We start from the raw sequence: 12,025 nt of genomic DNA, 5'->3' as shown, positions 1-12,025 counted from the left end.
AAATCATCCCCAAAAATTGGGGTAAATAAACCCAAAATTTGGGGTAAATAATCCCCAAAAATTGGGATAAATCATCACAAAATTTGGGGTACATCATCCCAAAAATTGGGGTAAAACAGCCCAAAAATTGGGGTAAATAAACCCAAAAATTTGGGGTAAATCAGCCCAAAAATTGGGATAAATAATCACAAAATTTGGGGTAAATCATCCCCAAAAAATGGGGGTAAATTGCCCCAAAAATTGGGGTAAATCATCCTAAAATTTGGGGTAAATCATCACAAAAATTGGGGTAAATAATCCCAAAAAATTGGGGTAAATCATTACAAAAATCGGGGTAAAATCAGCCCAAAAATTGGGGTAAATCAGACCAAAATTTGGGTTTATTCATCACAAATTTTGGGGTAAATCAAGTCACTCAGGGGTCAGGGGTCACCCGGGGGTCACTTGGGGGATTTTGGGGATTTTTTGGGTGTGTTTTGGGGGGTGTTTGAGTGGTTTTGGGGGTGGTAAAAAAACCCCAAAAATCTCCCCAAAACCCCCCTGAAAAAAAAAACCAAAATCTCAAAAAAATCCCCCAGAAACTTAGCAAAAATCTCCCCAAAATGCCCCCAAAAAATCCACAAAAAAACCCTAAAATTCTCACAGAATAAATCCCTGAATCCTGAAAAAAACACCAAACCCAGAAGTCCCAAAACCGCCCGAATTAACCCCAAAAATCCCGGGGTTGAAGGAAAAAAAAATACCCGAAAAAATCAGTTTGGAAGCGGTGGCGCCACCCGGTGGTGACGGTGGGAATTGCAGGGGAGCGACGGGATTGGCCCAAAATCCACAAAATTCCCCAAAAATCGCCCCAAAAAACGCCAGAAATCTCCCCAAAATACCCCCAAAAATCCTCCGCAAAAAATCCCACAAAAGCCACCAAAAAAAACTCAAAAAATCCCCAAAAATTCCCCGAAAATTCTCCCAAATTCGCTCCCTGTTCGCGCCGCTGGCGCGTTCCCATGGCAACGCCGCCATTTTGTCCCGCCCCCTGGCGGCGCCGCCATTTTCTCCCGCCCATTGTTCCCATGACAACGCCGCCATTTTTGTCCCGCCTCGTGACGTTACCGCCAATTTTTTTCCCGCCCCGTTTCCATGACAACGTCATTTTGGCCCCGCCCCTTCATTATAATGCCGCCGTTTTGCCCCGCCCCTGTTCCCATGACAACGCCGCCATTTTGTCCAGCCCTATTCCCATGACGTAATTTTGACCCCGCCCCTTCATTATAATACCGCCATTTTGTCCCGCCTCCGTTCCCATGACAACGCCGCCATTTTTTTGTCCCGCCCGTTCCCGTTACGTCATTTTGCCCCGCCCCTTCATTATAATACCGCCATTTTTGTCCCGCCTCCGTTCCCATGACAACGCCGCCATTTTTGTCCCGCCCCGTTCCCATTACGTCATTTTTGCCCCGCCCCTTCATTATAATACCGCCATTTTGTACCGCCCCCGTTCCCATGACAACGCCGCCATTTTGTCCCGCCCCCGTTCTCATGACGTAATGTTATCCCCGCCCCCTCATTATAATACCGCCATTTTGTACCGCCCCCGTTCCCATGACAACGCCGCCATTTTGTCCCGCCCCCGTTCTCATGACGTAATGTTATCCCCGCCCCCTCATTATAATGCCGCCATTTTGGCGCGCCCCTGTCCCCATGGCAACGCCGCCATTTTTCCCGCCTTCGTTCCCATGCCAACGCCGCCATTTCGCTCCGCCCCCTGACGGTCCCGCCGGTTTTTTCCCGCCCCGTGTCCATGACAACGCCGCCATTTTGTCCCCGCCCCTTCATTATAATGCCGCCAATTTGTTTCGCCCCTGTTCCCATGACAACGCCGCCATTTTTGTCCCGCCCAGGGGGTTTCCGGGGGCAGCTCCGAGCGCGGGGACCCGGCCTGTGGGAGAGGGGGGAAAGGGGCCGCAAGGGAGTTGCCATGGGAACCGCGGGGAGGCGGAGCCCCCCTGATTTCCACTCCCCCCCGCCACGGGCTCGCCCCGCCGGCCTGGCCCGGCAATGGAGGGAGGGGGGAAACGGAAAGCCACGCCCAGGGAACGGGAACGGGGCGGCGCGAAACGGCGGCGTTTTCATGGGAACCGGGGCTGGAAAAAAATGGAGACGTCGTCATGGAAACAGGGGCGGGGCCAAAATAGCGGCATTGTCATAGGAACAGGGCGGGACAAATAGGCGGCATTATAATGAAGGGGCGGGGCCAAAGAAAAGGCGGTGTTGTCATGGAAACGGGGGCGGGACAAAATGTCGGTATTATAATGAAGGGGCGGGGCCAAGATGACGTTACCTTGGGAACGGGGGGGTGGGACAAAATGGCGGTATTATAATGAAGGGGCGGAGAAAAAAAAAGCGCGGGGTTGTCATGGTAACGGGGTCGGGGCCAAAATGGCGGCGTTGTCATGGGAACAGGGGCGGGACAAAATGGCGGCATTATAATGAAGAGGCGGGGCCAAAAAAAGGCGGGGTTGTCATGGGAACGGGGGCGGGAGCAAAAAATGGCGGTTTTGCCATGGAAACGGGGGCGGGACAATATGGCGGTATTATAATGAGCAGGCGTGGCCAAAATGACATTGCCATGGGGACGGGGCGGGGCAAAAAAAATGGCGGCGTTGCCATGGGAACGGGGCGGGGAAAAATTGCGGTATTATAATGAAGGGGCGGGGCCAAAACGGCGGCGTTGTCATGGGAACAATGAGCGGGAAGAATTGGCGCCGTCAGGGGGCGGGACAAAATGGCGGCGTTGCCATGGGAACTCGCCAGCGGCGCGAACAGGGAGCGAATTTGGGAGAATTTTTGGGACTTTTTTTAGGGTTTTTTAGTGCTTCTTGCGGGATTTTTTGCGGAGGATTTTTAGGGGTTTTTTGGGAGATTTTTGGCGGGTTTTGGGTGGATTTTTGGGGAATTTTATGGGTTTTGGGGCCAATCCCGTCGCTCCCCCTGCAATTCCCACGGTCACCACCGGGTGGCGCCACCGTTTCCAAATCGATTTTTTCGGGAATTTTTTCCCCCTTTAACCCCGGGATTTTTGGGGTAAATCCGGGCGGTTTGGGGGGTTTTATCGGGATTTTTTGGGTGAAATTTCGGGGGATTTTCGTGGGAATTTTTTTTTTGGGAGGGGGAATTTTTCGGAACTCTTTTTTAATTTTTGGAGAAATTCTGGAAAGATTTTTTGGGAGATTTTGGAGAGGATTTTTGGGGGAAGATATTTTGAGAATTTTTTCGGCAGATTTTTTGGGGAATTTTTGGGGTTTCCCGGGGAGTATTTTTGAGGTTTTTCGGAGGAATTTTTGAGGATTTTTTTTTTTTGGCCAATCCCGTCGCTCCCCCTGCAATTTCCACCGTCACCACCGGGTGGCGCCACCGCTTCCAAACCGATTTTTTCGGGGATTTTTTCCCCTTTTAACCCCGGGATTTTTGGGGTAAATCCGGGGGGGTTTGGGGCTTTTGTTTTCCTTTTTTTTTTTTTTTTTGGGAGGGCCCCCAGGACTCGTAATATCAACCGCGGGGGCTGCTGACCCCCCAATTCCCACCCAGGACCCCAAAATCCCTCTGGGATCCCCCGAATTCCCCCCAGACCCTCCAAATTCCGCCCCAGGACCCCAAAATTCCGCCCCAGGACCCCCAAATTCCACCCCAATGACACCAGCAGCGTTTTTCTCTTTCCTTCCCCAGGTTTTGGCACTAATAAAAATAAACCACAGTCCTGGTTTATCCACGTTTATCCTGGTTTGGTTTATCCTGGTTTGATTTAATCCTGGTTTATTACTGGTTTATTCTGGTTTAATCCTGGCTTGGTTTATCCAGGTTTATCCAGGTTTAATTCTGGTTTATTACTGGTTTATTCCTGTTTTAATCTGGTTTAATCCTGGTTTAGTTTATCCAGGTTTATTCTGGTTTATTATTATTATTTATATTTATTTATATTATTATTTATTATTATTATTGTGGTTTAATCCTGGTTTAATCCTGGTTTGGTTTATCCAGGTTTATCCAGGTGTAATTCGGGTTTTTTACTATTATTTATATTTATTTATTTATTTATAATTTTATTTATTATTATTATTGTGGTTTAATCCTGACTTGGTTTATCCAGGTTTATTCTGGTTTACTGCTATTATTTATATTAATTTATTTATCTATAATATTATTTATTATTATTATTGCGGTTTAATCCTGGTTTAATCCCGGTTTGGTTTATGCAGGTTTATCCAGGTTTATCCAGGTTTAATTCTGGTTTATTACTATTATTTATATTATTTTATTTATTTATTTATAATTTTATTTATTATTATTGTGGTTTAATCCTGGCTTGGTTTATCCAGGTTTATCCTGGTTTATTCTTGGTTTATACCAGTTTATTCCTGTTTGTTTTATCCTGATTTATCACAGTTTATCCCGGTTCACCCCCAGCCCATCATTGACCAGCCAAAGCCACTCATCTCCACAAAGCGCCGTTTATTGACCCCGTTTTTGGGGTAAAAACATCCGGGTTTGGTCTCAGCGGGTGCCGATGGTCACCTGCCACACCCGCACCAGGTTGTCCGTGTAACCTGCAAACAGGGTCTGGGGGCGGGGACAGCGGGCAAGGGGTCACTCAGGTGTGTCCCCAGGTGTGTCCCCAGGTGTGGAACCCCAATCCCCATCCCCAGGACAGGTGTGGGGTCCCCAAATCCCCCTGACTCAGGTGAGGGTCCCCAGGCTCTTGTTCCCCAAATCCTTGGCCCCAGGTGAGGGACCCCTCCCCATGTTGGAGTGCCCAGGTGAGTGTCCCCAGGTCCCCCCAGCCCAGGTGAAGGTCCCCAGGTGAGTGTCCCTAGCCCAGGTGTGTCCCCAGCCCAGGTAAAGATCCCCTAGGTGAGCCCCCCCAGCCCAGGTAAGGCCCCCCAGGTGTGTCCCCAGCCCAGGTAAGGCCCCCCAGGTGTGTCCCCAGGTGTGTCCCCAGGTCCCCCCAGCCCAGGTAAAGCCCCAGGTGAGTCCCCCCAGCCCAGGTAAAGCCCCCAGGTGAGTCCCCAGGTCCCCCCAGCCCAGGTAAAGCCCCCAGACTCACCTGTCCATCGGCTGACCAGGCCAGGGACGTGCACTGCGGCGGCTCCGCTTTGCTGCTGGTGCTGATCACCTCCTGCTTCAGCTCGTCCACGATGATCTTCCCCTCCAGGTCCTGTGGGGACAGGTGAGCACACCTGGATCACACCTGGATCCCCCCAGACTCACCTGGATCCCCCCAGACCCACCTGGATCCCCCCCAGACCCATCTGGATCCCCCCTGCACCCCCCCAGACCCACCTGGATCCCCCCTGGATCCCCCCAGACCCACCTGGACCCCCCCAGACCCACCTGGGCCCCACCTGGCCCCCCCAGGCTCAGAAACAGCCTCTGGGTCTCCCCAGGGAAGGGTCGGAGGCAAATTTGATGTTTCATCACAGCCAAGGGGGGGGACCCGCCCCTTCCCGGGGTCAGGGGTCAGTCCCAGAGGTCAGGGGTCAGCGGTCACTCTGATGGGTCAGTGGTCACTCCAGGGGTCACTCCATACCCATATTTTGATGCTGGGCCCCGTGGCTGCGCACAGCCAGTAGCGGTTGGGGCTGAAGCACAGGGCAGGGGGGTACCCCGGGGTCAGGGGTCACTGTGGGCGGTCAGTGGTCACTCTGACAGGTCAGTGGTCACTCTCAGTGGTCAGTGGTCACTCCATACCCATATTTTGATGCTGGGGCCCGTGGCAGCGCACAGCCAGTAGCGGTTGGGGCTGAAGCACAGCGCGTTGATCACGTCCCCCCCGTCCAGGGTGTAAAGGTGCTTCCCCTCGTTCAGGTCCCACAGCATGGCCTGCCCGTCCTGGGGGACACGGGGACAGTTGGGGACATCACAGAGACCCCCACAGACCCCCCAGGACATCCCCGAGACCCCCCCAGAGCTTCAGGACATCCCCAGAGACCCTCAGGACATCCCCCTGAGCTCCAGTCCCACAGCATGGCCTGCCCGTCCTGGGGGACATGGGGACAATGTCAGGATATTCCAGAGACCCCCAGAGACCCCCCAGGACATCCCCAAGACCCCCCAGACCCCCAGAACATCCCCAAGACTCCCACTGATCCCCTCAGAGCCCCAGTCCCACAGCATGGCCTGCCCGTCCTGGGGGGACATTTGGGGACACTGGGATGGCAGGACAGTGTCACACTTTGTCCCCAGGCTCTCCCCAGTGTCCCTCCTTGGGTGTGTCCAGCTTGTCCCCAGGTGTCCCCAAGGTGTTCCCACAGTGCTTCAAGGTGTCCCCAGGCTGTCCCCCAGGTGTCTCCAGGTGTCCCTGGCTGTCCCCAGAGCGCCCCAGGATGTGCCAGGTGTCCCCAGGATGTTCCCAGGTGCCCCCAGGCCAACCCCAGGTATCCCAGGTGTGTCCCCAGGTGTGTCTAGGGTGTCCCAGGCTGTCCCCAGACTCTCCCAGGTGTCCCAAAGTGTCTCTAGAGTATCTCAGGCCAGCCCCAGGCTCTCCCAGGTGTGTCCCCAGCCCCCCCCAGTGCCCCACCTTTCCCCCCGAGGCGCAGAGAGACCCGTCAGGGGTCTATCCCCAGGTGTGTCTATGGTATCCCAGCTCCCCCAGGTGTCCCAGGTGTGTCCCCAGGTGTCCCAGGTGTGTCCCCAGGTGTCCCAGGCCCCCCCAGGTGCCCCACCTTTCCCCCCGAGGCGCAGAGGGAGCCGTCAGGGGACACGGTGACGGTGTTCAGGTACCCCGTGTGCCCGATGTGGTTGGTCTTCAGCTTGCAGTTGGCCAGGTTCCACACCTGGGGGGACACGGGGGCACGATTGGGGTCAGGTTTGGGGTCAGAGGGGTGAGATCTGGGGTCAGGAGGGTCATAGGGGCAGATTTGGGGTCAGGGGGGCAGGTTTGGGGTCAGAAAAGGCAGATTTGGGGCAGGATTTGGGGTCAGGGGGCTCAGATTTGGAGTCAGAAGGGTCAGATTTGGGGTTGGGGGGGTCAGAGGGGTTAGATCTAAGGGTCAGGGGGGGCAGATTTGGGGTCAGGGGGTTAAATCTCAGGGTCAAACGAGCAGATTTGGGGTCAGATCTGGGGGTCCCAGCCCCCGGCCCACCTTGACCAGCTTGTCCCAGCCGCAGGACACGATGATGGGGTTGCTGCTGTTGGGGGAGAAGCGCACACAGGAGACCCACTCCGAGTGACTCTCGTCCTGGGGGGACAGGGGACAGTCAGGGGACAGGGAGGGGACAGTGAGGGGACAGGGACACCATGGGGACAGTGAGGGGACAGTGTGGGGACACCCAGGGGACAGGGAGACCCACCCCGAGTGACTCTCGTCCTGTGAGGGGACAGGGACACCATGGGGACAGTGTGGGGACAGTGTGGGGACAGTGTGGGGACAGTGTGGGGACAGTGTGGGGACACCCAGGGGACAGGGAGACCCACCCCAAGTGACTCTCGTCCTGTGAGGGGACAGGGGGGACAGTGAGGGGACAGTCAGGGGACAGGGAAGGGACACCCAGAGCCCCCCAGGGCGCCCCCAGCCCCCAGGACTGAGCCCAGCCCGGCGGGATCGGCCAAAAACCAACAGGAACAACCCAAACCCAACCAATAAACCCGGAATGACCCCAAAGCCCCCCAAACCCACCCCAAACCCTCTGAGATCACCCCAAATTCCCCCAGACCCACCCCAATCCCCTCCAGCCTCACCCCAATCCCCCAAGACTCACCCCAAATCCCTCTGACCACCCCCAAATGCCCCCAGACCCACCTCGATCCCCCCAGGCTCACCCCAATCTCCCCCAAACCCCCAGGAATGACCCCAAACTCTTCTAGACCCATCCCAAACCCCCTGGAATCACCTCCAAACCCCCTGATATCAGCCCCAATCCCAGCCAAACCCCCCAAAATCCCCCCAAACCCCCCAGGAATGACCTCAAACCCACCCCAATCCCCCCCAAAGCCCCTGAGATCAACCCCAATCCCCCTCAGACTCACCCCAAACCCCTTTGGCCACCCCCAAATGCCCCTGGACCCACCCCAAACCCCCCAGGCTGACCCCAAACCCCCTAGGAATGACCCCAAACCTGCCAGGAATGCCCCCTAGACTCCCCAAACCCCCTGAGATCAGCCCCAAACCCCCCCAGACTCCCCCAAATCCCCCCCAAACCCACCCCAGTCCCCCCCAAACTCGCCAGGAATGACTCCAAACCCCCTGTGATCACCCCAATCCCCCCAGTCTCACCCTCAATCCCCCTCAGACTCACCCCAATCCCCCCAGGAATGCCCCCAGACCCCCCGGGATCAGCCCCAAACCCCCAGGAATGCCCCCAAACCCCCCGGGACCCCCCCCAATCCCCCCTCCCCACCTGCACGGTGTACTTGCAGACGCCCAGGGTGTTCCAGAGTTTGATGGTTTTGTCCCTGGAGCCCGACACGATCTGCCGGTTGTCGGAGGAAAAGGCCACGCTCAGCACGTCCTTGGTGTGCCCCACGAACCGCCGCGTCGTCGTGCCCCTGGGGGCCAAAAACGGGGCTAGTTTAAACACCCCAAACAAACCAGTTTAAGCCCCAAAAATCAGTTTAACCCCCAAAGTGGCTGCCCCCCCCTGTGTGTGTCCCCTCATCATTGCAGGACGTGTCCTCAGAGCCCACAGGGCTCAGGGAGTGTCGGGTTTAATCACCGGGGCAGCTCAAAATACCCAAAATACAGTATAAACACCAAAAAAAAAAAGGGAATTTACCCAAATTCTGGATGATCTGACCCCAGAGAACAGCTTAAAGACCCCAAAAATCTATCCTGGCACCCCAAAAATCCAACCTGACCCCCAGTAAAATAATTTAAACACCCAAAAAACCCAAATTCACCCAACTTTTCTCACAATCTCAACACAATACCACAAAAAAAAATCCCAAAATATCCTCTAAACACCCCAAACCCCCCAAAAAACACCCCCAAAATCTGGAATTTACCCAAATTCTGCCATGATTTGACCCCAGAGAACACCTTAAACACCACAAAAGTCAGTTTAAACACCCCAAAAATCCAAAATGTACCCAAATTCTGGGCTGATCTGATCCTGGGGAGCAGCTCTAACACCTTTAAAATCTAGATTTTAGCCAAATTCTGGATGACTTGATCCTGGATAACACTTAAAACACCCCCAAAAAACAACTTAAACACCCAAAAAAATCCAAAATTCACCCAACTCTTCTCAGGATCTCACCTTAAAACCACAACGAACCATCCCAAAATCCCCCCAAAACACCCCAAATCCCTTTTAAACCCCCCAAAAACCCCTTTAACCCCCGTTGACGGATGTGGTGAGGTCCCAGAGGCGCAGGGTGCTGTCCCAGGAGCCCGAAAGCCCAAAATCCAGTTTAAACACCCCAAAATTCCATCCTGACCCCCAACAAACCGATTTAAACACCCCAAAAATCCAAAATTCACCCAACTCCTGCCACGATCCCACAACCAACTCCCCTCAAACTCCCCTGAAATTTCCTAAACACCCCAAAACCCCCCAAAAACCAATTTAAACACTGCAAAAAACAATTTAAATACCAAAAAAATCCAGTTTAAACACCCCAAAAATCAAAAATTCACCCACCTTCTCTCACAATCCCATTTCAAGGTGCCACGATCCCCCCTCAGTACCACAACCAACCACTCCCAAACCCCCCAAAGACCCCCCAAACCCCCCCAAACCCCCTTTAAACCCCCAAAACCCCCAAAAGACGCACGTGGTGAGGTCCCAGAGGCGCAGGGTGCCGTCCCAGGAGCCCGAGAGCGCGAACTGCCCGTCGGAGGAGATCACCACGTCACTGACAAAGTGCGAGTGGCCCCTCAGGGCCCTCTGAGGGATCCCGTAGTTGGTCTCGTCCCGGGTCAGCTTCCACATGATGATCGTCTTGTCTGGGGAACCAACCGCCGAATTAGAGGGCTTTCAATGGGGTTTTTAGGGTTTTTTTTAGGGTTTTTTAAGGATTTTTTTAGGGGTTTTTAAGTATTTTTTTAAAGATTTTTTAAGGGTTTTTTTAAAGGAATTTTTAAGGGTTTTTAAAGAATTATTTAAAGAATTTTTAAAGGGTTTTTTTAAAGGATTTTTTAAGGATTTTTTAAAGACTTAAGGTTTTTTTAAAGGGTTTTTAAAGAATTACTTAAAGCATTTTTAAAGAATTTTTAAAGGGTTTTTTTTAAGGATTTTTTAAAAGGATTTTTAAAGGATTTTTAAAGGTTTTTTAAATGATATTTAAGGATTTTTAAAGGGTTTTTAAAGGATTCTTTTGAAGGATTTTTAAAGGGTTTTTAAACGATTTTCAAGGATTTTTAAGGACTACTATAAAGGATTTTTAAACTATTTTTTAAGGATTTTTAAGGGTTTTTTTAAAAGGACTTTAAAAGGAAATCTTAAAAGGGATTTTTAAAGAATTTTTAAAAGAATTTTAAAGGTTTTTTTAAAGGACTTTTTAAAGTGTTCGGGTAATTACCGCACAGAGCGGGAGAACGGGATGTACCGGGGTTATAAACGTGCACTTGTATTTTATGTATTAAACCGACTCTTTCTAACTTTAAACTGTCACAGACCGTTTGTCACTCACGGTCAGATACCGGTATTAGATCAACAATCCATATTTCTTATAATAATCACTCAGGGACGCAAAAATCGATATAAATTTTATTATTTCTCCCTCTCCCTCCCGTATTTAACCCCAAACCCGCCGATTTTCCCTCAGATCCCCCTTTACCGAGAGGTTTTTAATCCCCTCTTTCAGGTTTTTACCTTCCCCAGAGACTTTTTAACCCCTTTTATCCCCTTTTTTCCTGTTTTCTCCCCCGCTCACCGCGCGAGGCCGACAGGATCATGTCCGGGAACTGCGGCGTGGTGGCGATCTGGGTCACCCACCCGTTGTGGCCCTTCAGGGTCCCGCGGAGGGTCATCTGCTCCGTCATGGCGGCGGCGGGGGCGGCGGGGGCGGCGGGATGGCGGCGGATGCTCCGAGGCCTCGGCCCGGGCCCGACCGTCCCCTCACGTTGGCGAGGGCAGAGAGAAAGAGGAAGAGAAAGGGGCGCTTCCGGCGGAAACGGAAGTGGTGTGATGCCGTACGGCGGCATGGCGGCGGGCATGGACAAGATGGCGGCGTCCAAGGGAGCTGTACGGAAAGGGGGGATTGAAGGGAGAATTCGCCCGGGGATCCCAAATCGCCACTAAAGGATCCCCTAAACGACCCCAATGTTCCTTCTGAAGGGTCCAAATATCTCCTAAAGGATCCCAAAACTCCCTAAAGAATCCCAACCCCGCTGCAACCGGCACGGGCAAGATGGCGGCGCCCGGTGTACGGAAAGGGGGAATCTGAGAGGGGAACTCGCCCCGAGGATCCCAAATCGCCCCTAATGGATCCAAATATCTCCACATCTCCACTAAAGGATCCCAAATCGCCCCTAAGGGATCCCAATGTCCCTCCTAAAGGATCCCAAAACCCCCTGAAGGATCCCAACCCCGCTGCGGCCGCCGTAGGCAAGATGGCGGCCGCCATGGACAAGATGGCGGCGCCCAGCGGGGGCTGTACGGAAAAGGGGGGATTGAGGGGGGAATTCGAACGGGGATCCCAAATCGTCCCTAAAAGATCCCAAAAAGAATCCCAATGTCCCTTCTGAAGGGTCCAAATATCCCCTAAAGGATCCCAAATCGCCTTTAAAGGGTCCCAAAATCCCCCAAAGGGTCCGAAAACCTCCTAAAGGATCCCCAAATCCCCCAAAGGATCCCAAAATCTCTTCACAAGATCCCCAAACCACCTAAAAAAATTCCTCAAAATCCCCTAAAGGATCCCAAAATCCCCCAAAGGATCCCAATGTCCCCCCAGAAGATCCCAAATCCCCCTGAGGGATCCCGTTCCCCGGTTCCCATTTCGGATCCTCCCCCGGGGTATTTTTAGGGTCGGGCCAAGTTCCAGCTCAGCGGCCTCAGCTCCTGTGAGGGCCCCAAATCCCGAACCCTGACCCTA

At 53.1% G+C, this 12,025-nt stretch overlaps 1 protein-coding gene across 1 annotated transcript; it reads right to left on the bottom strand.

Annotated features, from left to right (window-relative positions):
* Nucleotides 1–4,488: 4,488 nt before the first annotated feature.
* Nucleotides 4,489–11,046, bottom strand: RACK1 (receptor for activated C kinase 1). Its single transcript, XM_083881828.1, has 8 exons — nt 10,865–11,046; nt 9,764–9,935; nt 8,389–8,536; nt 7,134–7,229; nt 6,714–6,824; nt 5,740–5,880; nt 5,096–5,206; nt 4,489–4,611 (listed from the first exon to the last, which is right to left on the bottom strand). The coding sequence occupies exons 1-8, from the start codon at nt 10,971–10,973 to the stop codon at nt 4,546–4,548; spliced, it is 954 nt and encodes a 317-aa protein (XP_083737954.1). The 5' UTR covers nt 10,974–11,046; the 3' UTR covers nt 4,489–4,545.
* Between the last annotated feature and the right edge of the window lie 979 nt (nt 11,047–12,025).

This window comes from Zosterops lateralis (genome assembly GCF_965231275.1).
Source record: "Zosterops lateralis genome assembly, chromosome: 35".
Taxonomy (NCBI): domain Eukaryota; kingdom Metazoa; phylum Chordata; class Aves; order Passeriformes; family Zosteropidae; genus Zosterops; species Zosterops lateralis.
Note: the sequence above shows the minus strand (reverse complement) of the source record. Positions and strands in the feature narration are given on the sequence as shown.

Bases quoted from the DNA above. Each gene is read 5' to 3' on its own strand.
- RACK1 (XM_083881828.1), bottom strand. From the start codon at position 10,973: ATGACGGAGCAGATGACCCTCCGCGGGACCCTGAAGGGCCACAACGGG. The intron at 5,881-6,713 runs GTGGGGCACCTG...CGTGTCCCCCAG, and splicing joins TCTGCGCCTCGGGGGGAAAG to GACGGGCAGGCCATGCTGTG. The intron at 5,207-5,739 runs GTATGGAGTGAC...CTGTCCCCACAG, and splicing joins GCCCCAGCATCAAAATATGG to GACCTGGAGGGGAAGATCAT.